This window comes from Hoplias malabaricus, chromosome 14 (genome assembly GCF_029633855.1).
Source record: "Hoplias malabaricus isolate fHopMal1 chromosome 14, fHopMal1.hap1, whole genome shotgun sequence".
In the NCBI taxonomy this organism is placed as follows: domain Eukaryota; kingdom Metazoa; phylum Chordata; class Actinopteri; order Characiformes; family Erythrinidae; genus Hoplias; species Hoplias malabaricus.
Window position 1 is genome coordinate 10,020,607 of NC_089813.1, and position 25,521 is coordinate 10,046,127.

General features: G+C 37.6%; 2 protein-coding genes across 5 annotated transcripts; both read left to right on the forward strand.

The window, feature by feature from the left end:
* The first annotated feature begins 76 nt into the window (after window positions 1–76).
* LOC136666180 (5'-nucleotidase domain-containing protein 2-like) lies at window positions 77–17,194 on the forward strand. Of its 3 annotated transcripts, none has more exons than XM_066644251.1 (15): window positions 77–642; window positions 3,178–3,362; window positions 4,277–4,351; window positions 4,863–4,918; window positions 5,017–5,110; window positions 5,983–6,111; window positions 8,556–8,616; window positions 9,012–9,114; window positions 9,616–9,717; window positions 10,748–10,829; window positions 10,934–11,020; window positions 12,762–12,902; window positions 13,143–13,207; window positions 13,519–13,785; window positions 16,845–17,194. In XM_066644251.1, the coding sequence occupies exons 1-14, from the start codon at window positions 294–296 to the stop codon at window positions 13,778–13,780; spliced, it is 1,791 nt and encodes a 596-aa protein (XP_066500348.1). In that variant the 5' UTR covers window positions 77–293; the 3' UTR covers window positions 13,781–13,785; window positions 16,845–17,194. The 3 variants fall into 3 exon arrangements, with proteins under 3 accessions (XP_066500348.1, XP_066500347.1, XP_066500346.1); XM_066644250.1 differs by having other exon boundaries at window positions 16,848–17,194; XM_066644249.1 differs by lacking the exon at window positions 16,845–17,194 and having other exon boundaries at window positions 13,519–14,041.
* On the forward strand, window positions 16,989–23,849 carry si:ch211-218o21.4 (protein FAM107B). Of its 2 annotated transcripts, none has more exons than XM_066644252.1 (5): window positions 16,989–17,050; window positions 17,800–18,039; window positions 18,729–18,840; window positions 20,013–20,160; window positions 22,219–23,849. In XM_066644252.1, the coding sequence occupies exons 2-5, from the start codon at window positions 17,808–17,810 to the stop codon at window positions 22,333–22,335; spliced, it is 609 nt and encodes a 202-aa protein (XP_066500349.1). In that variant the 5' UTR covers window positions 16,989–17,050; window positions 17,800–17,807; the 3' UTR covers window positions 22,336–23,849. The 2 variants fall into 2 exon arrangements, with proteins under 2 accessions (XP_066500349.1, XP_066500350.1); XM_066644253.1 differs by having other exon boundaries at window positions 20,013–20,154.
* The last annotated feature ends 1,672 nt before the right edge of the window (window positions 23,850–25,521 follow it).

Consider the following 25,521-nt stretch of genomic DNA (forward strand, 5'->3'; position numbering starts at 1 on the left):
AGGGTTTATTGCATCACAATCCTGTCAACTTGTGGTCTGAGGGATACATGGGATAGAGGCGGGAACAAAGAATGTGGAAATATATGACTGACGGCGCTGTGGGCCAATAGTACGCTCCTTTCGCCCCTCCCACTGCCTTGTATACGCCCTAAAGCCCAACGTCCGTTAGTCTGGGGAACTGATTGAGTTGACACAAATACGGTGTGATGTTTTTGGTGTTTTGGGCAGCAGAAGCACTGTTGTGTATATTAGTGCGCTGGGAGTTATAAAGAACCATGTAAACCTGTTGTAAAATGTCTGTTCAGAGAGTGGGACGCTCGTTGTGGCAAAGAAGCAGAACTCCGCCGTTAGCAAGAAAACACCGAGACTTAAAAAACTTCTCCAGCAGAAACCCAACGCCCTGCCCATCCTGCGCTGTGGAGAAGTGTGGACAAGATGGAGGGGGTTGTAAAAAATTCCCCTCACCTGCAGGACTGGCTGCTCCATCCTCCTCCGTGGGCCCCAGACTCCAAATTGGGGGTAAACCCCGCGGGGATGAGGCGCTGAACGTGTCCGGGCGCTCCTTCTCCTCCGCGGCGCTAAAGGTGGAACAGAAGTCCTACCTCTGGGCTCGGTACAGCGAGATGAAGCGCCTCGTCCACGGTAATAAGCACTTTTTAAGTATTGCACTTCGAAGGGTCTAGACTAGTAAAAGTACTGTTACTGAGGTAAAATAATGACAAAGTCAAAATAATTGGAGCATTCAGAAAATCACAATGTCTGCTCTAAAAGTATTGTATGTGCTGTTACTTCCAGAACATAGAAATCTGCAGTGGAACCTTCCAGAAAATATTTTTCAGCCCGAGCACCGATGCATTTTAGACCCTTTTGGTTAGGTTTGGAAGCCCTTTTGGCGTCTAGAAAGTCATATTTATGAGAAAATGTCCCTTTTTATGTGTAACAATCGCATAATAATTATTTAGTACCTCAATAATAAGATGGCTTTTCAAAATCTTGACTTCTCAGGGTCTCTTTTTTATGCTTATTTATAACTGAAATACTGTTTTGTATTGTTATAAGATACTGTCTACCTAGGTCATAGGTAAGAGAAGCTGTCCCAGCAAGCTCACCTCAATGGGGCCCTTAAGTGTTAAACATGGGCTAACTGGGTTCTAGATTAATTTGGGCATGAGTGGGGTTGGTATTTTGGCTATTAGTAGGTCTCAGTTGGGCCCTATGTTAAAACCCATCAATGACCCTTGAGGACATGGGAAGCAAATTGTAAACCATTGGACAAGTCTCAACACAGGATGGGCTGCACATATGAGCCCCTTATTGGCTGGGTTTGCATTTTTATGAGATACAAAGGCATATGAGAGACTTTACAATTATTATGACTTTCATTATTATGAAAGTCATATAATATTATCATGGCCTATTTTTGTTTAACTTGGCAGAAAAGAATAAACAAGAACCCAGACATGAATACGATAAGATATGATTCTGACTTTGTTTACACCAGTATTTCTCAATCTGAGCCCTGGAGTCCATGCCAGCGTTTTAGTCCATGCCAACATTTATGCAGCAGCAGTGGTCATGTTAGGTCAGGAAGGGACAAGTCAGTAGAAAAGTCCCTTATCTCTTCTCCTATTCGACAGGCTTTATTTTGGGCATAAGTTATCCTGGTGGGGTAAGAAAAATAATAAGTCAATCCACATGGTGGAGTTTACTGCAGTGTATTGGACTGTAGTGGAGGGTACTGGATGTGGGAGGAATTAGTGAACTTTAGTAGAATTTAGTTATATTAATTGGAGCATAATGGGCTTTAGCAGAATGTTATCTAGTGAAATGAAGTTTAGTGGAGTTCTTTGTGTTGTAGTGGACTGTAAAGGATTGAGTGTAGTAGTTTGGTGGCGTATAGATTAATTTGCTGGAGTGTTATTTACTGTGTGATGGTTGCTTTCCCTCAGCCCATAGATTGAACATTGTAATGCAAATAATACAAACAGTATCTGTTTTGAATCTCATAACAGACATATTCTATTATGTAAAACTATACAGACAGATTGGGAGATAAAGAGAAAAATAGAGATGCAGCCTTTATAGCTGTTTTAATGCCAATCCCTTACTCACTCATTGTACCCATTTCCAATCCCTAGGTCCCAGCCCAGAGTCTGAAAACAGATTGGGCAACAGGAGGTGACCCTTATTAATCTCTCTGTTGACTAAACCTCTGCCGTTATGATTGCTCAGGGAGAACAACTAGAAAGCAAAACTTAGAGGAACACTGAGTCAACATTGGCTTAAAAAATATTACAATCATTTTGTCTTCTTTAACTTTTCATTATTAAGCTATGCGTAGTTTTTTTTTTGGTCAATGATCTTTGTGTTTAATGCTGTTTATAAATGTATAAGCATTTTTACAGTCTAATTTTTTGGGTCCTTTGCTGACCTTCTATTTACTTGCCACTCTATTTACTTGCCCTGTAGTCCTACATGTGATCCATCCCTGATCTGGTGGAAGACTTTGTTTGATCTGTGCAGATACACAGCATGATACTGGTTTGTATTTACACTGGTGGCTACAGTGCGGTCCAGGTGGACAGTGAGAGTCGTTGATGTTTTGCTTTCTTCATTGCTTATATTGAAATGAACCAGTGACTGCGAGGTTAAAGTGCAGAGTGTAAGCTTAATTCATTGATATGCAAGTTTATAGCAAATGCACTATATACATAATCAGAATCAGGTTCCCTATACACAGCTATGGAGAAGCAAGAGCACCCTTGAAGGTGCCTTGAGCTCCCAATCTGTCTGTCTGTCTGCAGTTTATAATTGTTTTAAATGTTGGAGAAACCAAAATAACACAACAGAGTTTTAATAATGTCATAGCCATCCATGACTGGGAGTTCAAGACCGAATAACTACTCTTAATATCTCGCCTGGTGGGTAAGATAACCCTCCCTCTCCTCCCCTGTTCATCTGTGAGATTATGTCACAGAATTGTCAGTTAGTGTTCTTCTCCAAAGTTGTTGAGCTTTAGCAATGTGCTGGACTGAGGAAATGAGGAAATAGTGCTTAACATTACTCTGAATAGTTATGACTCTGGATGTTTACTTCAAGAACCACTACATTTTTTCTCTCAAATCAATCATTTGGGGATTTTTTTATGATATAATTAATCTCTCTGCTTCTATCCAGACCTGATTCCTCCAGGAGTGTGTAACCTGCTCAACCCATCCACCATCTACGCCAATAATGAGGTCAATCTCTCAGAGGTGGACATCTATGGCTTTGATTATGACTACACACTTGCCCTTTACTCCAGTGCTCTGGATGCCATGATCTACAACACTGCACGAGATTTTCTCATCGAGCACTTTAAGGTGAATTAGGTTTCATATTATTAGCACAACATACCCTTCAGTTGGTGAAAATATATTCACAGACACTATAGACAACACATGTCTGCACATTTTATGCATGTTTAGTTACTAAACTAGCTAGGCATATTGGGCAGCAGGGTCACTGCCACATAGGTCCAGAGTCTCTGGGTCCTGGGATTGATCCTCACCTCGGATCGCTGTCTGTGGGGAGTTTGGTGTGTTTTTCATGTGTCTGAGTGGGATTACTCTGGGTGCTATGATTTCCCCCCACGGTCCATAAAGATATGTTGGTAGGTTGACTGGCTCCGTGAACTTGCTCATAGGTGTGAGTGTATAAGTGAATGAATGAGTGTCAAGCCCTGCAATGGCACCCTGTTTAGTATGTTTGTGCCTTGTGCCCAATGGTTCTGTGTGGGCTCCATACTCACTGTGACCCTCATACGGGTGAAATGGTTACAGACAATGAATGAATATTAAACAAAGATAACGCATCAAAATTGTGCAAGAACATTTACAGGGGAAAAAATCACATTAAGTTTTCAAAGTTGGTGAGATAAATGTAGCAAAACATACAATATCTGGTGTGTTTAAACATGCATACAACTATACAACCACTCAAATATTTGCAATGATCTGTTGAATAAATTTTTGTTGTGTTATGCACTTTAATAACTATATTATTGTAGGTTTAAATATTATAAACAATATTTGTGTGGAGGGGGTTAACAACATATGTAGATATATAACGATTGTTGTCAATATCTTGGTCTTTATCAAGACATTTGCCTTGACATAATGTTTTTATAAAAGTAATTGAATATATATGTGATATGTAAAGCTTATTGCATGTCTAGTTCTACAATGGCTTCATGTCATAGGCACTACTTTCTTCCTGTTTTTGTCTCTTTTCCTAGTACCCACAAGGCATTAGAAAGTATGACTACATCCCCAACTTTGCAGCAAGAGGCCTTCATTATGATATCCAAAAGGTAAACTTATGAATAATGGAAAATAGTAGTCTGGAGGTTGAAAATGAAAAATCACTGCTCAAGTATTAAAAAATGACTGAGAAATCTTGGAAGGTTGCCTATTTCTCAATACTGATTTGAGATTTAGCAAGCTGTTTTTCCCTACTTCGTGGAAGTTACTGCCTGTATTCCTCTGGCAAGTGTTTAGTAAGATTTATGTGAATTCAGCAAGAAGAGCATAAGTGATTTTGGTGTACAGATATTTGTTGATTCATGCTTGGTTTGGGCATGGTGACTTTAGATGTGCAGCTGCTCCATCAATTTGAGTAATATTGACTGAATTATTGCAATTCAAATGTCTTCAAGTAACTTGAAAAAAGATTATAATGAGTTACTGTAAAATTTAATTTATTTTTTACTGTGTAAAAGAAAGTTCAGCAAAAGAAAATGCACTTAAGTGATTTGTGTGATGAATGTCATCACACAATGAGTCTTGGAAACTGGCCTCATATTTTGCTCTGCTCTGCAATAGGGACTTCTGATGAAGATTGATGCCTTCCATTATATTCAGCAGGGAACAGTTTATAGGTGAGTGCTGTTTCTCTGCATCTGTAATTCATTGCATTCTCAGAAAGACTATGTTATTCTGTTCTGTTCACTGAACATCTCTGAAATGGATATTGCAGGGGTTTAAAGCCTTTGCCAGAAGAAGAGGTGCTCCAGCTGTATGAAGGGACTCATCATGTCCCTCTAAACCATGTCAGTGGCTTCTATGGAAAGGTAATTTGAGATTCTTTAGTATTGTCCATCAGTTTGATGTCTTTTGGCACAAAGGGAAATTCATTTAGGAATTGTGACTCTAATCTGAAGCCTGTAGGAAAAGGAATATAAATAGAATGCGTAATCCTACCTTTTCTGCTAGCCTAGCTTTCTAGTCAACTTTCTGTTTGGATCAGCAGTTGCAGTGCCAGACATTGAATTTCTGCCAGCATATTTTAGCTGCATTTCCAAGCTTATTAAATCAGTGAGAAGTATTCCGGCATTCATGCAGCTTTTTGGTAATAGGACTTTGATTTGGGATTAAATTTGTATCGACTAGTGGCAGGTTTGCAGTTGATTACATGGACTTAGTGTCAGTGTATATCAGGTAAGATGAAGTGATTTCGGAGTGAAAATGTGGAGGACTCTCACGACTAATCCACCTGATTGTGTGACACTATGTCCTGTGTTCAAATTCTTTCCACTCTTATGAAAGCGCCCCCTGAAGAGACATCCTTTCTCGGCTCTTTCCTGTTTTTGTATTTCGCATCCCTGCCCGCAGAGAGACAGGATAATTATTTTGGGGTATTTTAAGTCTGTTACAATGGATTTAAATATCTGAGACAAGGGAGGTCAAAGGAAACTGAGAAAATTCTGAATGAATTTCTAAAGAAATTGTGAATGAGATTTTGTCATTTGGATTATTCTTATGTCATTGCTGTTGTTCCGGGGTTGTGTAACATGTGTAGATCAGCACCTGATTTATGAAGCTTATATAAGAGAGCTAAAAAAAAACATCAAATGCGGAGCTTAAAGAGTTAGAATTTGTGTTATTTTATCATATCTTGTTCATTTTGTCAAACATTGTATAATCAACAATCATATTTCTACAGGGACCTATTGTGAAGCAGTTCATGGACGTCTTCTCTCTGCCTGAGATGACGCTTTTGGCGGTTGCTAATGACTACTTCATCTCCAATGACATTGAGTATGAGCCTGTCCACCTGTACAAAGACGTGTCAGTAAGTATTACCAGAACATGACAAAAACTCAGCAAATTGTTTGAGTCCATTCCCAGAGCCATGCTTGCTGTTTGTTGTGAAAAAAGATCAATTTTTCTTTTAAACAAAGAAAACTGACCGAATGTACCATACCATGCGCATCAGTTCAAAAAGAAGCAGACTGGTTGCCTTCAAAGAGCGATGCCATGCATACATGTCATGAATGAAACTGGTATCCACACATGACTATACAGTGACAGTATATGTAGACATGGGCACTGTGCGATCTCAATTACATCAGAATCTGGAAGTAGATTTAAACATATTCCAATAACAAATGGGGTTACACATGTATGGCAGGCTGTTTTAGCCTAAAATGTCACCAGCGATACAAGTCCTAAATCCATTTTTTAGTAGTAAGAACTCATTTCAGATATCAACTATGACATTTTTATGAGTAAGAACACAGACCTACATATCCATAAAGAATTTCTGACTAGTCACATTGCCAGGAGGACTTATTGATTTACATTGAATTTCACCTTCTCATATCCGTAATTACAGTTTTTACTAGTAAAAACGCCAATTAGAGATATCTGCAAATATATTTTGCTAATAAAAATTCATGCTCCACATATACATAATTGAATTCTGAGTAATAAGAATTGTAATTCAATATCTAAGTTTTTACAAGTAAAAATATACATTAGGGATATTTCAGGTTAGGTTTCAGAGCTCTAAAATTTAATTTTATATACATAAATCCAAGATATCTGCAATATCATTTGTGCTAGAAAAAAGGTAACTGTAGCTATGTTATTATATTTGTACTAGTAAAAATCTAAATGGAACTAGTAATAATTTTGGGGCGGCACAGAGGTGCAGCAGGTAGTGTCGCAGTCACACAGCTCCATGGACCTGGAGGTTGTGGGTTCAAGTCCCACTCCGGGTGACTGTCTGTGAGGAGTTTGGTGTGTTCTCAAGGTTTCTGTATGAGTTTCCTCCCACAGTCCCAAAAACACATGTTGGTAGGCGGATTGGTGACTCAAAAATATCCCTATGTATTAGTGAGTGTATGTGACATTTATTCTGTCCTGTCTGTGAGTTTCAGGTGTAATTGTCCCTGGCTTATAATTTCCACTTTGATTCAAGCAGCCTTTAGACCACTTTCTAGGCAGTGAGTCTAGGCACCCCTGGTCACTCACCATGCAGACAGGGCTCTGGTTTCTGAGCCTCAGATATCGAGTGTTCTATCCCGATCAGGGGTCATTTCGTAAGTGTAAGTGTTTTACTCTGTGCAGGTTTATATTTCCCTGTTCTCCAGCATGGAGACAGGGGTGTCTTGCAGATGCGCTTGAAACAAAGGCCTTTTCTCATTACACTTTGTTAGTAAAGAGATCCTTGAGCTCAGCATGACTGTTCTCTGGTTACATTGATAGTTCATGGTCCACGGAGAGTGGATTTGCTTTGCTTCATCAGAGACACTCAAGTGTTATCTCTGCACTGTGTGGAATTGGACTACTGAGCAGGTGTAAGCTATAGAAGACTAATGGTTGCAGTCTTTGTAGCTGATCTCATTGTAGTTTAAGAGAAACTACAGAGATTATGAAAAGACTTCTTATTTGATTTTTTTTTCATGTTGGAGAATACATGACACAAATACATTTTGACACAAAAACATTTAGCCCTTGAGCTTGATTTCATGGTTTAACTGTCTTTTACAAACTGGCCAAATCTTTTGAAATGGCATGCAACTTATATTCAGCAATGAAACCATCAGTATATTCTAATAGAAAGCAAAGTAGAAGCTTATGATACCCTACAAAAGTCAAAGAACACATTTAATTAATTCTCATTATGGACAAGGTTTTTTTTTATTTTTTCATTTTTATGTCTAAGGAGACTAGATGTAAGATCATCTACTTGTGGAAAGAGAAAGTCTACAGAAATGTAAACAATCTAATTTGTCAAACTGAATTTCTTAAAAATGATTTGAGAGAGAGAAGACCAACAGGAGCAATTTTTAGTCTTACTTTAGACTTGGTTTACAGTCACTCAGTTTTCTATTAGAACTGAGTGCAGCATTATATTGACGGTATTTTAGTTCAGAATTTTAGTGTCACATAAACACTGTGCCTTTCTGGAATAAAATAAATATATTGATATTTAACAATGATATGATAACCTTTTGTTATTTGAATAAAATACAGATAAAAATATCATCTTTCAATCCCATCTTTCAACTCCATTTAACATGAAATGTAATAATTAAGATTTATAGGTAATAATTAATCCCCTCTTTACAGTAGCTACACCATTTTCTCTTTTGAGGAAGCTTTAAATGTTGTTACATGACTTTTGTGTGGATTTGATGACATTTAGCCACAAGAACATTAGTGATTTTAGGGTTACTGTTGGATGATTAGTTCTGGATCACAGTTTCACAATTTATTTTTCCTCCTCAGGAAGCTATTGGAATGGTGCACATTAAGGGCTATATGTACAAGTGGATCATGGAAGATCTGGGTAAGGTCCAGCTTTCTTACACTTAATGCTAAATAAAGTTTTTAAAATTAAATTTTTGTAATCCAAAATGCCATTTTTGGGATTAGTTTTGTGATCATCATCATGCGTGGACTTTGGTGTTTTGGAATCTTCACTGTGTCACATGTATAAGGTGTACCATGAAAAACCTATTGACAAGATTTGGCTTCATGGGTGACTGATATTTATTTGGGTTTTGTTTCACAAGAAAAGCTCCCAGAAAATAAGGTTTCTGGCTTCTGAACATTTCCACTGTCACAATTGTAAACTTAATTTATATTAGATATTGTTATTTTATTTTAAGCAATATTAAATATTTGATGAAGTATCATATTTGATGAAGGTCATATTTTACCTGTTGTATTTCTTTCTTCCAGAAAAATATATTCTCAGAGGAGAGGAGACCTATGCAGTGCTACATCGACTGGTCAGTCATGGGAAGAAGCTCTTCCTCATCACAAACAGTCCTTTCAGTTTTGTGTAAGTAGGAATGGAAGGTTCATATTCTCAGATATCTAAACTGACTGCTTAAAAGTTTTAGGTGTAATGCACCTTGTGAAACTGGCTTGTAACTTACTCCCTCAGTCACTCACTCCTCAAATGTTTAACAAAATATTAATATATAACAAAATATTCAGTGTATGGTATCAGTGACACTGTATCTTTGTTAAGTGAAGAAATACATGTAAGCCAAATACTCCTGTACTAAGCCTACCTGTGCACTGGCAGTTTATTGTATAATGATTTTGATGCTGTATCTAGAAAAATAATAGTATGCTTAGATTTTCTAATGCATTTGCCAACTATCTTCTAGAGTCCTTAATTGTGTAAAGTGTGTAAAGATTAGATTGAATAGCACTATATTCACACACACACACACACACACACATACACACACATCTTATAGCAAACTATAATATAATATAAAGTTAAAATGGAATGTATTTCTGCTTCTTTATTAAATCAATGTCTTCTTGCCAGTGACAAGGGGATGAGATACATGGTTGGGAAAGACTGGAGAGATTTCTTCGACGTGGTCATAGTGCAAGCGGACAAGCCCCATTTCTTCAATGATTGTTCCAAGTGAGTTATCACTATGAATAACTTATGGTCTGCTAAGCCGCTGTGTTTTATGGATGATGTGTGTGTGTGTATATATTCAAAATTTTCAAAGTAAATATTTTGAGAATGAAGTCAATGTTTTCAAATGAAACAGCATGCATTCACAGCAGTAGTAGTGTTGCAGTCACACAGCTCCAGGGACCTGGAGGTTGTGGGTTCAAGTCCCGCTCTGGGTGACTGAGGAGTTTGATGTGTTCTCCCTGTGTCTGTGTGGTCTGGTTTCCGCCCACGATCCAAAAATGCACGTTGGCAGGTGGATTGGCGACTCAAAAGTGTCCATAGGTGTGAGTGTGTGAGGGACAGGCGCCCCCTCCATGGTTTGTTCCCACCTTGCACCCAGTGATTCCGGACCCATCTTGAATTAGATAAGTGGTTACAGACAATGAATGAATTGATGAATTATTATAAGCAGTGGAGTAACAGATCATGGATAATGTGTGATTTGTACGGATACAATCATTATATTTTGTGAATATTGTGCCAGAAGGCAACACATCAAGCACAGCTACACAATTGGATCAACATTAATTTGGTGTATCAGTGCAGAGCAGAGTTCAATCTGTGTAAGTCTAATATGAACCCAGGCTGAGAGTAAGGAGAAATCCTCAAATAACCATAAATGGACGTAATCAAAACAATTGACCCGATTAACGACTTTCAAAGTGTAGCAATTTTTTGTTTCGTTATTAAGTACTTACAGTAAAAAATAAAACATAATCAAGTACTTCATCCTTAATTTTAACATGTAAAGAGTGCTGAATTTTTTTTTTTTTTTTGGCACCATTTAGCCAAAATGCTGCCATTTTACTGGAAATAGTGGCACATTTTTTTGGAAAAATGATTAATTTATCCTCAAAATAAGACTTAATTTAAAAAATAATATGCTGCTACATCTGCTGTAATCATTTCACACTTTGAATAAATTAAGTTCATTGTCCATTTTGTTATCCTTTGAAAAGAAAATGACAATATATGCTTCATCATTTCACAGGCCATTCAGGCGTTTTGATAATAAAGGGGATCTCCAGTGGGATAAGATCGGCAATTTAGACAAGGGTCAAGTGTACAAACAGGTATGACCATTATTGACCCATTAATTTCTATCACATTTGGCTTATCTGGTTTTTTATTTATTGCATTTCATTACACAGTACAGTTATAAATGTATGTGTTACAGGGAAACCTCTTTGATTTCCTCCGACTAACAGGATGGAGAGGGTCCAAGGTACTCTACTTTGGAGACCATCTCTACAGTGACCTAGCGGTAATATTCCAAAATAGAGACCCTCACACACAAGATCGTTATTATATTGCATGATTCACCCTACTAATATGAAACAAATACCTTCATGTGTAAATCAGGTTTTTGATCACTTTTTAAGCCATTAGGTCTGATACCATACAAAGACTTTATGCTCTTATCACCATATATTTAAAAACCAATTCCTACAAATAATAAAAACGTGACTGACAGATGCCCTGTGAAGGACTAGCACCCCCTCTAGGGTGTATTCCTTCCATGCGCCCAGTGATTCCGGGTAGGTTTCGAACCCACCGTGACCCTGAATTGTACAAGCGGTTACAGACAATGAACTAATAAATAAATGACTGACAGATATGTCAAAATCATTACGTAATCACCTGACCACACATTATTTTCTACAATACGTAGAAAACACCTTTTCATCTTTTTAGGTGAATTTGTATAAATAAGGAAAAGCAGAAAACGTATATATTGCCGCATATTATGCGTCTTCTTAAAACAACATTTTATCTGTAGAACCTTCTGAATGCATTAACGAGTAATGTATTTATTGTTTGCTGATTCGAACACAAGTTACTATTCACATTTAATAATTAAAACAGGTCAGTTAGGAAGTTATATATTAACAGCTACATACAATGAACAAAAAAGCTTTTAAAATAAGAGTTGTAAACATTAATCACATCTAAAACTTCATGATTTGAAGAGCAGCTATTATTTGGTAAAGGATAATTCTGTGCACTGCAGTCACATTGACGTGGTCGCATGTTAGTGTGTGTAGTGCAGACGCAACATCAAATTTGTATGAATAGTGATTTAGCCAATCAGAATCTTCCACTTTAATTCATCCCAGGTGAACTCCCTTCATCTTAAAGAGTTAGCTTATCAGATGTGCCAGCTACTTATTGTTACCACGACGTGTTAATCTTGTATCTAATCTAACTATAATACTTGAAAGAATAAGTTCAAATAAAAGTTTCTAGTTCTTTTTTAAAAAATAGTTGAAAGATGAAGACAACTTCTTGGAAGATCAGCAGGCTCTTTAATTTCTTAAAACATTGGGGAGCAGTCCCAGAAGCCTCCTGCAGACTCACTCACAAAGACACACGGAAAACCACAGTTTACATACACTTTTTGGGGTGAGGTCATCTCGCCCATCCTATTAGTTTGCATTTCATAGGATACAAAATGGAACCCTTATCTCCTCAAGGATGCAGTATATCATAGGAGCCCAAAAAGGAAGTCGTATTTCACACTGTACCAGACAATCTCATGCTACACCGTTTTTTCTACAGAATTCAGGCCTGAGTTCTAAACTCAAGTATCCCTTTGACCATTTTAAATTTTTTTCCCATAAAACTTATTTGTTTAAAATAATTCTCATGTCTTTATATTATTTGTTTATTACAGTCACATGTTTCTATATTCTTTGCCTCTGGGGAAATGTCCCATACCTGATCTATGAATAAGTGGATTCATATATTTTTCATATGCTCACTTTTTTCCTAATTCTCCATCATACTGATGTTTTAATTTGTAGCTTCCTTTCATGGCAGCAGAGTGAAGCCAAAACTGGTCTCCAAACCTCATGTCTTTAAATTTTCTTTCCCTGGCCATTTGCCTGCACTGGCTGTAGCACAAGATGACGAAATATTGCTGAACTATTTTCTGGCAGCCTTTGTTCATCTAGAAGGATGTTTATGTCTAAAAATAAGGAAACTGAAAGCATTATTATGTTCAGGACGTGATGCTACGTCACGGCTGGCGAACAGGAGCCATTGTTCCTGAGCTAGAGCTGGAAACCAAGGTAGTGAATACTGAGGAGTACGCTCAGAATCTCACCTGGCTGCAGGCCCTCACTGGACTTCTGGAGCGCATGCAAGTATGCATAGCATACAAAACATACTTTGCAAACTGTAGTTAAGTGTTGTTCATTACCTGCTAATTACATTAGTCTCTTAGCTCTAGTAATAAGCTAAAGAAGTCTGCCTTAGCTGATTATACTTGTATTAGCATTTCTTTAGGTGTCAGATTTTGGTAAGCAATGTTTAACATTTTATCATCTTATAAATGTCTATGATATGAAAAATATTTTTGTGGCTTTCTTTCCTTGCTTGCTTAGATGTATCGAGATCCTGATTCCAGAGAGGTGCTACAGGAATGGCTGAAAGAACGAGAAGAAATACGGTTGGTGTATAATATTATTTATCTGAGAGCTCAGCTACTTTTTAAAGATTGCTGTCCACCAGGAGGTTAATAAGAACAGCACTGTTTTTATTTCTAATTGAGCTCAAGTAAAGTAATTTTTTATTTGTGGGAATAATATGGAAGTGCTGTCAATATGAAATGTAAACATATAGGAGCAATGCTTTATGCCAGAATGGGACCATGTGTTTCTGGTACTTGGGCAGTAGTGTATGTGGTTAATCTATGGTATTATTCACAACTGCCAAGCATAGGCTTATTTTGACCTCTCTACTGTTTTGCATTTCCCACAGTTCCAGGACTAAGAACCTGTTCAATCCACAGTTTGGTAGCATCTTCCGCACATGCCATAACCCTACCTACTTCTCCCGACGTCTCTGTCGCTTCTCAGACCTCTATATGGCCTCTATCAGCTGCCTGTTGAACTATGATATTTCCTACACCTTCTACCCCCGCCGCACTCCTCTGCAGCATGAGGCACCTCTCTGGATGGACCAGCTTTGCACGGGCTGCATGAAGACCCCCTTCCTTGAGGAGATGGCACATATCCGCTAATAGAGGTTATACTACTTTGGTTGATATAGTTTACTTTAGGATTTAGTTATTTGCACAATTTAAGGAATGTCCTGCTACTCTGAATGTTCTAAGAGAACTGGAAATATACTAGTGAAATTAATTTTTATTTACATGTGAAAGGCTTAATCTAAGGCTAGTTTTACACTGTGAAATGGTGAAACTTTCAGAAACTACCAGTTGCATGCTTTGAGTAACACACAGATGAATTTCTGGGCAAGAGTTACACAAAGCAAGTCAATAACAACCAAATTTATATATATATATAAATAATATATATATATATATATATATATAAAAAAAAAATATATATATATATATATATATATATATATAAATTTGGTATATATATAAAAATTCACTTATATAAACTTCTGGGGTGTTTTTTCATAATGGATGCATTTTATAATCTTTGTATAATACTGTGTGTTTATCAATGGCTGCATCTCAGCAACATCTGTAAAAAAAAAAAAAAAAAAAAAAAACTTTGGATGCCTAACCATGAAAGAGTCCATTTTTAAAAATGACACAAGCAGATGTTAAACAGCTGAGAACCAGACAAATTACAGGTTGTTTTACATTGTGTAACTAAGGGTTTAGACAACACAGTATGGATGGGGCTGGCATTGCATTTATCTGCAAATCTCTATCATCTTTTGTTTTATTGACCAATTGAAACAAAGACAGCATCTGCAGACTCTGATCTACAGCCTGAACAGAGAAGACAAATGGGGTGGGGGAATTGAGGAGTAACAGAGAATGCCAAGGACCAAGTGCTGAGACGTACACACAGTGTCTGTCTGATAGTATAAACAAACTGTTTTAAAGCTCTGCAGTGATAAACTATGACCATACTTGCTTGCTGCTTGACACAGTAGGAAATTATGCACTGTTCTAATATCCCATATCTTCCAGAGGCAGATTATATATGCTCAATAGGATTTATTTTACTCCTATCTTGGATACACAAATTTAGTTGCTAGATTTTGTGAGAGACATTGTTAATATCACAGTATCTCAGAATATAAATATTACAATTTCAGTTTTTTCCCAATATCATGCAGCTTAAGTGCATTGTGTTTTTTATGTAGGTTTCAAGCATCTGATATTTTATGGCAGATTCATCATGACTTATGCATTAGGTTAACCTGAAATTTGATCTGTGCACTACTCGCAATACTTCTTACAGTAATTATACAGTTCTTTCCACAGTACAGTACTACTGTTAAATTCAAGCTGCTTGGTTTGAATGACTTAAATAATTGCCTACAAGATAATGACATAGATTGGAGAAAATGTTTGTTGAAGAAATTCTATTGGAACGTTATGTATATAAAACAAGTGCTGAGTGGGAGGGTTTAAAGAATCATCAAATAGTATAAAGTTGTTGTTTTTTTGTCCTAGTATTTTTCCTAGACAGTTAACCGTATGTGTAATTTCATACTCAAACATCTCAAAAATGCCTCACCCAGATGTAGTCAAAGCAAAAAATGCATTCTTACAGATTCTGATTCATTGATGCCAAGGGTTTTCACGCACAAGATTTTAGCAGCACTGTGATGCTGCAGGTACGCACAATGTGTTAAAGTTGATTAGGAGAGAGTTATCTGCAACTTGATAGTGTTGCTTTTAACAATATTTCATTTGACACTCAATACATTTTTGAAATCATATGGAATATTTAAAGTCTTACAAAGTTTAATCTTTATTGTAATTCATTGTTAACAACCATTTTTAGCTTGTTTTCTTAGATATAATTATTAACAGAAGCTACCTTTTTTCAGGCTGAAACATTTTAGAAATATAATTTATTGAGTGGTTGAATAACTTAAGACAAACCAATTTAAGGTGCAAAGTTGTTCAAATACAGTGTACAGCAGTGAGGGGGGATATACTTTAAATAGAAGGTATATAAACTTAATCCATTTCAGGGTCGTGGTAGAACTTAATATTAGAAACGTAAACATGTATCTCTTACTCCTGTAATTGGGATTATTGTTGATCATGGATGTTTTTGACATCTGCATTTAATGGTTGCCAACCAGTTACAGGTAGCAGACAGTGTGTACGTTCAGTCTATGTGTATATTTCTAAATTCAGTAATAGATGTGGCCACCATTATCCAATTGAAATTTTAATAAAATATTTTTCATTTGTCTTGCTGTTATTCCTTGTCTATTTCACATGACGTGATATTAATTGTGGACACTGTTCGAGCCTAGTCTTGGACTAAAATTGTATTTCACCCTTAAAACCTCTGTATATAATATCAATTTATCTGTCCTTACATTGTTCACAGTCATATATCTTGACTTGTAACAAAAACTAGTTCCATATATATTGTGCTTTTCACAAACTCAATGATACAGTCGATCATAAAATCAAATTTACAATCATAAAAAGTATAAAGGACATAAAGTAGAAAAAAGAAGCTTCCTTTCATGGCAGCAGAGTGAAGCCAAAACTGGTCTCCAAACCTCATGTCTTTAAATTTTCTTTCCCTGGCCATTTGACTGCACTGGCTGTAGCACAAGATGACGAAATATTGCTGAACTATTTTCTGGCAGCCTTTGTTCATCTAGAAGGATGTTTATGTCTAAAAATAAGGAAACTGAAAGCATTATTATGTTCAGGACGTGATGCTACATTCTGAGTAGATATTTGAAGTGAGTCGTGTTTGAACAGTTACAAAGAACAGGAGGACAAGAGTTTGGGGGCAGCAATGCTGAAATATCTACCACCCAGAGTAGAATTGCTAATAGAAGGGATAGTAAGAATTGCACAGTTAGTTATTCCTTCACTATCATTATGTTTTAATACATTTGGTCATTATGCCTTCTCACCCTGTGGAGTCCATTATTTAAAAGTTATTATTTAAGAGTAAGTCACTATACTGACACCTGTTGGCCTGAATGTAATATATCCAGAATACTCACTCTACTGATGGTTTGTGTGAGGAACTGTGCAGAACTAGGAAATTCACCTACTGGAAAATTCTGGCCTATAGTTCTAAAAATCTGATCAACTTTGTTTATGTTTGGATTAGCAGACTGCTGGCCCTGGAGGTGGCATTTTGAGAAATCATGCTTCACACAACCCCCAACTGGTAGGGAAGGGAAAAGCAGTTCAGATAGAGGGCCAGATAAACGCTCCCCTTTCTCAGGTGTCTAGTGTGCTGTGCTGTAAAGGTGATATCTGTTACTCACTGGAGCTCAGAGGCGACCTGGCTCATGGAGGGCTGACATACTTTGGGTGAGTTCCGAATAACCCCTAATTTTTTAAATGAGCGAAGCAAAATTTTTATGTGAATTCTTAGTGTGTTTGTTTGCTGTTTGTTGGAAAAGAGATTGCCACATCTAGGTTTCCTTTGTGTTTGTGAGTAGTAACATCTTTAATTTAGTGAGGGCAGGGCACGTTTTTCACAGACGCCTGACATAACTTGCTGGAAGCTTGGCTCAATTATTAGTGCTGTGATGTTCCATTTACTAGCATATGGATTAGTTCAATGTATTCATTATATTCCTTATATACTGGATGCACACTCATATTTGTCATTTTCAGTTATTATAAAAGGAGCTTAAGACACACTGATGTAAATTACTATGCTTCTTTCCATTATTAAACATTTTAATGGAGTATAACTGCACTTGCATACTGGCATTATAGCTCTATCATAATATTTATAATCTTTGCACACTCATAAGTAATGAAAGTGTGTGTGTATACACGTTTTGTACGTTTAGAAGCTAATATACAAATGCACAAAATCACATTTGCTGTGTAATACTCTGTTGGCTTAAATATGCCAGATAACTAATAAATCATTTGCAGTTTTGGCAGGCCATTGACCGGCAAATAAATTATAGATTTCCACTTAGGTGAAACTCAATCTCTCCACTCCTCTCGCTCTCTCTGCTTTCATTGACGACCCCGAAATATTCACATACACACACACACACACACACACACACACACACACACAAACTTCTGCCCTCCCGCAGTGTCCAGTATGCAGCAGGAGCTGTGGCTGAGGGCCCAGTGTCAGGTGCTTGCATCGCTCAAAGCAGTCTGTGCCATGAGAGCAGCCGCATCTCACCCACTGGCCACACCCCCATCCCCGCACCAGCTGAAACATGCTCTGTCCAACAACAACACACCCAACTCTCCCAGACCTGCACACCTCCGAACACGCACATCCAACAACGCCTTCAACAACAGCTCTGTTTTTCCACACAACAGAGGTCAGTAGTGTTCAGACCTATCTTTACATGTATATAGAATAACTGTTGAAATGTGGTTCCTATTAATGTTTAGAAACTTCCTCTCCCTCCCTTTACTGAGTAGTTTTAGACAACATGAACATAAAAGAACAGGGAGTTAGTGTTCTCATCCAAGTGTGTTGAGCTATCTAATAATGTTACATTAGCAGCAATTTGAAAAGAAGGGGTGGCTGACTTCATATATCTCATAGGTAGCATGTGCATTCCGTTCTAGATAGAAGAACGAGTTGGGGAAGAAAAGTGGTAAAATTATTAAAACAATAAGTAAACAAAAGTCATTTAATTACATAGAATATTATACAAATGCATTTGATTTACATTCAGTTTCAATGCGCTTTGAGTAAGAAATCTACATTTTGTTGTCACTGGTGATAACTGATACTTCTTCAAGTTCAGTAACGGCATTGATACTGGGATAATATCCTTTGAATAACGGGATATTAGATGTTGCCCAATCACGGAGGAGAGATCCATCTCTGTATCACAAAAACATCACTTTTCTCCAGTAAAAGACTAATGCAGCTTCCATTTACTGAATGTGATTAGCTCAATTAAAGAAGTAAGAAAAAATGTACAGATGTAATAAAGAGCCAGCTGCTTAGATTTGGCTCAGAAATGTAGTTCTCATCTCATGTTTAATGTTCTCACAGAAAATGCAGATAAACACAACATCAGTGAGAGTCCTTGGAACCTGAACAACCCAGTGAAGGCCTCGAGGAGCCACCAGGAACTCCACAAAGAACTGCTGCTGGCTCACAAGAAGTAAGAACACTACTCATGTTCACGTAGGTTTACAGCATCAGGCCATTTCCACATGTAACAAAATACCCAGATACACTCCTGCAGAAGATGAAAAGGGACACAAGGTCCATTCGAAAGGATTTGCCTGCCTTTTCATAAATCGCTGAGCCAGTGAAGTGAGCTTGGTGAAAAATTGATGAAAGTCTCGTTCTCTCTCTCTGTCGTCTATTGTGTCAAGGAGCTGTGCGTGGCCACACGGGCTGCAATCGTACACCACTCTCTCGCTTCACCGATAGCCTACTTACGCCGCTGTATCCGTGCTGTAACGATAGACATCCACCCTGTTAGGACTTGCTGGATAGTTCTTCTTTACAGCACTGTGATGTAACATAGAGAGAGCTTAGAAATACTAGACTGAAATGAAACAAGGCTCAGTTTAGATCTAAACAAGACATGGCCATGACTGCCTTTGTTATTTACAAATCAGTGTCCACTGTTCAACACCCAGCAAAATGAACAGTGTTGAAATAAATCCTCACGCATTAAAGCCCAACACGTGGTCTTGGCTTTTGGGCTGGAACAGGATTATCATAGTGTTTCTTATCTGTGCCATCAGAAAGGGTACTTCTATGAGAAATGTTTCAATGGATGGTTGTGTAATTGTTACTGCACTATTTAGTTAAAGTTTGTTGGCACCTGCTCATTCCCCATTTCTATGAAATCAAGTGAAGTGATATTAACTATAGACCATTTATCCCCATCAATTATCTGGAAAGGCTTTACACTCGATTAAAATCAACTTTGAGAACTTTTGTGCTGTCAGTTATTATTAAAGCTGTTTAGTTCTGCACTACACAGGCATCTCCAACTCATCCCAGAGATACTGGATGAAGATCCATCACTCCTCAAAATCCAGTTACAATGCTCCAAAGCCCAATGCTGGGGGATGTATACCTTTCTAGCCAGTGCTTGGCATTGAGTATGGTGATCAGTGTCTCTATCTATGTTTGGCTGAACTATAATGTCCCATTTCACTTCATGCTTTTCTATTGAAATTGCACAAGCTGTCTATGCGCAGCTTGGCTCAGCAGTGTGTGGACCTTAGAAAGTAGCAGTGCTTTCAAGATTTTGGACATAGTGTATGCTTGTGTCTGCTTGATTTTGTGTTGTGTTTGACTCTGTGGGGAGGGCAGAGGGCTGCTGGTGTGCTGTAAGCCTGAGCTGCAGATGGTTCTAGAAAGAAGGAAGAGAGAGCAGACCCAGAAGGAGGAAGGGGAGAGGGACAGGAGCCCCCTGGAGCAGGTTCTGCTCAAACGCCAGCAGAAGCACGAGGAGGTGATGGTTAGCACCAGCTTCAGTCCTAATTCTACACTGCTCATTACTGTTTCTGTATGTAACTGAAATTACTGCTTTAAGGTCAGCTTTTGTGTTAAAAGCGTCCTTCTATCAGAAACATTTCTACAATGCTACAGTGAGAGCAGCAGCTTGACCAATTATACTACTGTAGTATCACCAATATTTCACCATACTATACCAACATATATTTCTAGAGATTAAATAAAATAGTCCCATTACCAAGTCAGTTCAGTCCACTGTAACTCTTAATACCTCACATGATTCCAAACTTTTGAACAGTCAATATTGGGCTTTATATGCAAACCCTGTTTCCAGAAAGCTTTGAATTATGTAACTGCAACAAACACAAGAATCTTTGTGTTTTCATTATTTTGAAGCACGAAAAGATTCCAATGCCCTCACTGACCCAATTAGTAAATATAAACTCCTTTAAAACTCGATTCCTTAAACACACTCAAACGTCATCAATCAGGACTGTATGCAGATCGGTTAAGCACTCGCTGTGTCTAAAAACAAAGTCTGTTGTAGCATGTGTTAAATAAAACCTGGCTTTGTCTTGCTAAAATAACATGAATATGTATAGACCTAAATCATTTTCTATTCCTGCTATGAAAAATTTTCTTTTTTATCTGTTTAAAAATTCCCACATGAAATTTGGGATCTTGCAAATATCTTGCAAATACTGAATCTTTGGCAGATGCTCATTGTATTCCGTTCCAGCCCCCCCAAAAACCACTCCAATTTTTTGTTACGTGTTTTTCAATAAGAAATATTCATTCATTCATTCATTATCTGTAAGCGCTTATCCAGTTCAGGGTCGCAGTGGGTCCAGAGCCTACCTGGAATCATTGGGCGCAAGACAGGAATACACCCTGGAGGGGGCGCCAGTCCTTCACAGGGCAACACACACACTCACACAGTCAGTCACACACTTACACCTATGGACACTTTTAAGTCGCCAATCCACCTACCAACGTGTTTTTTTTTTTGGACTGTGGGAGGAAACCAGGGCACCTGGAGGAAACCCACGCAGACACGGGGAGAACACACCAACTCCTCACATACAGTCACCCAGAGCAGGAATCGAACCCAGGTCCCTGGAGCTGTGTGACCGCGACACTACCTGCCACCACAATAAGAAATATGTACTTTATAAATAACAAATAATGTATAAAATAATAATACATAATAAAAGTGAATGCAAAAGAAATTAACTGGTTCTTTTAAATGTATTTAACTTGAAGATCAGATGAAGACGGTGGTAGGGGTGGAGGGGGTTTGGGGGAGTTTGTCTATCGTTTAGCTTACTGGCTACACACTTAATGCTACAATGCCACAAAAAACAGCGATACGACAGGGATACTTGCATGGCAAGATAAAAGCGTGAACTGAACACTCGCCGGGCCACCTAGTGGCGGGTCGGCTAAGCTTACTCACTCGTAACTCAGATCTGGGCTCGCACCATAAAGCAAAACATTGACCGAGCAATGGCTTGTATCTCGGAAAATTTGTAAGTTGTTTCACTGTAGTAACTTACAGGAGAAGAAAAAAACGGCTTAACTTTCAATGGAAGTCAAAGTAAAACGATTATATTCCAAGAAATTCGGGCGCATTTTTATTGGTTCGTTCGTCATGAAATTGTCACACAGTGTGAAGGACAGCTGCTGTGTTCAAATGATGTAGTAAACTAAAAATCAACTAATATGGAGTTACATGTTTTTAATTGGACATCGATGATATCTTGATTATTCTATAATAATTTTTTTTGGAGTGTGTTGCAGACATCAAATTATACATTTGTTTATATTTACAATATGCAATCAAAGTTTTCAATGAAACCACAGGACATTTTTGTATATTTGTAAATTATATGAAGTGTCAGGATGATTAACTAATTACAAATTCTTGTTTTAAATGAATTTTACAAAAACGCCAACTGTCCAAAAACAGGATTTGTAAATAAACATGTTACTGACTAGTCAAATACATTGGGATCTAGTTTGTAAACACCAGAAACCCTATATGTGTTATTTGATTCGGCAGAAGGAGAAAGAGCAGGAAGAGAAAGTTCGTGAAGAGATTCAGCTTCTGGAGTTCATCAGAGTGAGACAGAACTTGAAAAAAGTCCACACAGCTCTACACAAGAACACCAGCTCCTGAAGTCTGTCCACAGAGCTGGACATGCAGAGCCATACCGCCACTTTAACTTCAACAGGATTTCATCACACTGACATGACGCTGCTGTACGTACACAGCTGGAAACCACTTTTTTTGTTTCTTTTTGGCTTGCTAATCTTTATCTAGTCTATGTGACTAAAATATATTGAAACTGCTCATCATTCATCTAAAATCATAGATATTAGCAACTTTGTCTGTCCCTAACAGCACTGAGAGTGTGTATTCTTCTGGTGATGCTGTACACTCACAACACTGTAGTGAGAATTTGATGAATCCACAAAAGCATTAGTGAGGACAGGTATAAACACTCCTACTCATCCTAATGGTAATGGATGGTTCTCCATCTCTCCACAACACAGTACTGAGGCACGGTGGCCATCAGCTCATGCACAACTGTTTCAGTTTTGTATGCACAACACAAAGTGTGTCAGCATTGGATACATCTTAAAGTTCCTCAGAAGAGGTACCTGGATAATTATGAAGTTATATATTACTTGATCAATATCACAGTTTAGAACACTCTTCCACCACCTTTCAAGCTTTGTGTTTGGAGATAATATGTAAAGGTTAATAAAATAGTATATCTAATGTGTGTAGTCATACATCAGACGTTTCCAAAACTAGTATGTTTTGTATTTGTTTTAAATATTGCCACAAACCATTTCTTTAGGAAGTGTAAATGTACTTACTAATGATATAAACCCCTGTATGGATAAAACTGTCTCTCTCAATACCTGTCTGTCTCACTAAATGTAAAAGAGAAAAAAAATGAGAGTCTTGCTTAATGTCTTTATATGTATTCCTTAAATTCATGCTTATTTTGTATGGTAATTTTGATCATGGTTGACATTTACTCACTGCTTCTGAGTGGTTTGAAGAAGAGTTGGTTTCTGCTAGTTGAATTGCAGCAACAAATGGGTTAAAAATCAGTGGATTTCCCAGGGGCATATTGTTATAAAAACATTCATAGAGCGCCTCTACAGTCCTGTCAAACACCTACTAAATTCTAATTGGCTGAGGATGGTCACAATTTGTAACGGATCATGTCTTTCTTAATGTCACCATCATTACCTTGCTCAAAAATTATTGGAGAAAATGTGGCCAATCATTGAAAAGAATGCACATTTCTGAAGGCAATTTCACCTTAGAATTTTCCTTTGTCCTCACCATATTGTTCTTACACATTTGAAATCAAATCATGTACCTGGATACTACAAGAAACCATCCTGAGGACATCATTTTCTACTCAAATATTTGAATAATTAACTCCTTTGCACATAATTAACTTATTATTGCACATGATTTCTTGGTGAAAAGTCTGTGAAATGAAAGTTCACGTTCCATTTACTGAGAGTTATGTAGGAAAAAAATGAGTAACATTTAGCTACCCTTAATTAAAAAATATCCCATAATGTTTATGTATGATTGAAATCTGGCAAGGATCCAGAAGTATATTTTTTTGTAAATTTCACTGAAAACTTAGCATTTAATTAAATTTTAAGACAAGGGTTAACCTTCTCAGTGTGACTCATTTTTTCATGTAACAAACATTTTACAAACCCCCAGCTTCCTTAATGAGATGGCTATTAATGGGAACAGTTAAAAATGCACATTCAGTTTAATTTCATTTTGAATATCTGCTTTTGCTATAATATATACACACGAAAATAGTGGGTTTAGTGAGCAATGATGATTGGTTGGTTGGTCTAAACAGGATTAATAATCATGTGCATCATGGCAACAAATAAACACCTGCCACTGCTCAGGGTGGGCCACATTGGTTTGCATTTATGCATTTTTGTAGAGCCATGTTTTAAAGCTCCCTGGGACCAGCTTGAGATCCCCAACAGAGTCAGGAGCCCCAGGTGCTGAAGACCAGTTTTAAGGTTTTGCTTAGTTAGCTAAGTAATACACACAAATGCCTTAAAAATAACAAAAACAAAAAAAAAAAAAAAACACTATTTCTCACAACTCAATTCCAACATTAAACACAAGAGGTCGTTGTGTTCTTACTTTTCCTTGTTACTTTTTACTGCACTGTCACTGGCCAAGCGATTAAAGGCAAACCCTTCATTAAGCACACAGCTGTAAACAGCAGTCAGATATTTATAGGTGCCCACACAGGGGTCGGAGAACAAACTGTTTGTGGCTGGGACCACGCAGCTCGTCTTGCCTTCACATCTGTAAAAAAAGAAAAATGTGTGTAAGAAATCAGAAATATAATGACAAAGTTTGAAATAAATGTTAATAACTCACCTTTTAGTCATTTCAGTTTGTGTGTTGGTTGCATAGCAATCTGTTTTTTTGATCTGACCGACTGGACGTCCAGCAGAACATGTTGTGGAGTCAGTTCGGCCATAGTTAGCACTCAGGATTTGTAGAATCCCACTTTCTGAAAATGTAAATTCAGAACAAGGAAAAGTAGAATATAAAACAGTGGTACATAAAATACCATACAATAAGCTTCTATATGGTATGCATACAATTGTGGCATGAGGAACAAATGTCTGGTTATAGTATAAAAGCCTTTATGTTATAAAAAAAAGCAAGCAAGCAGGATACACCTAGAAGGCGCGTAACTCCTTCCCCAGTGTTGCAGAGGCCAGAGCAAGCAGCAGTGCGCTTTAAATGGAAAGGTAAGGTTCTGTAAACCTGTGCTTTCCAGGGGCTGCAAGAGAGCATTCAAGAACAGGGAGATGTCCTATGAAAGGATCATAGGCCTTTGTTCAGAAGGGGCATTCTGTTTATTACATCAATGGCAGGGCCATCTGAACAATGGAGACTAGGCAGCCATGATGAAATAGCCAACCTTAATGCTATAACTAACGGTGTTTGCACTGTGACCCATCTCATCAGAGGGGTGCCACTGGTGCTTTAATGGTCTGTCACAGTGAAGGCATTAAATAAATGAATAACAGCATGAATTGCTCCATTCACAAGCATTTACCAAATGCCTTTCATCAATTTAGTCATTTACCAAAGCTACATATTTAGTTATTTTTTAAATGCCCCCTACCGTAAAAAAAAAAAAAAAAAACTAATTTAAGGCATTTGTAAATCTGTAAATGTTTATAGGGTAATACAGTGGAACCTCTACCTACGAAGGTTCCGTGACCCATTTCGTAAGTGGAAAAGTTCATTTCTCGAGTCAATTTTCCCCATCCACTC

Coding starts and splice junctions, on each gene's coding strand:
- LOC136666180 (XM_066644251.1), top strand. CDS start 294: ATGTCTGTTCAGAGAGTGGGACGCTCGTTGTGGCAAAGAAGCAGAACT. Junction 5,111..5,982: donor TCAGTGGCTTCTATGGAAAG/GTAATTTGAGAT, acceptor ATATTTCTACAG/GGACCTATTGTGAAGCAGTT. Junction 9,718..10,747: donor TTCTTCAATGATTGTTCCAA/GTGAGTTATCAC, acceptor ATCATTTCACAG/GCCATTCAGGCGTTTTGATA.
- si:ch211-218o21.4 (XM_066644252.1), top strand. CDS start 17,808: ATGCAGCAGGAGCTGTGGCTGAGGGCCCAGTGTCAGGTGCTTGCATCG. Junction 18,841..20,012: donor CTGCTGCTGGCTCACAAGAA/GTAAGAACACTA, acceptor TGGGGAGGGCAG/AGGGCTGCTGGTGTGCTGTA. Junction 20,161..22,218: donor AGAAGCACGAGGAGGTGATG/GTTAGCACCAGC, acceptor TTGATTCGGCAG/AAGGAGAAAGAGCAGGAAGA.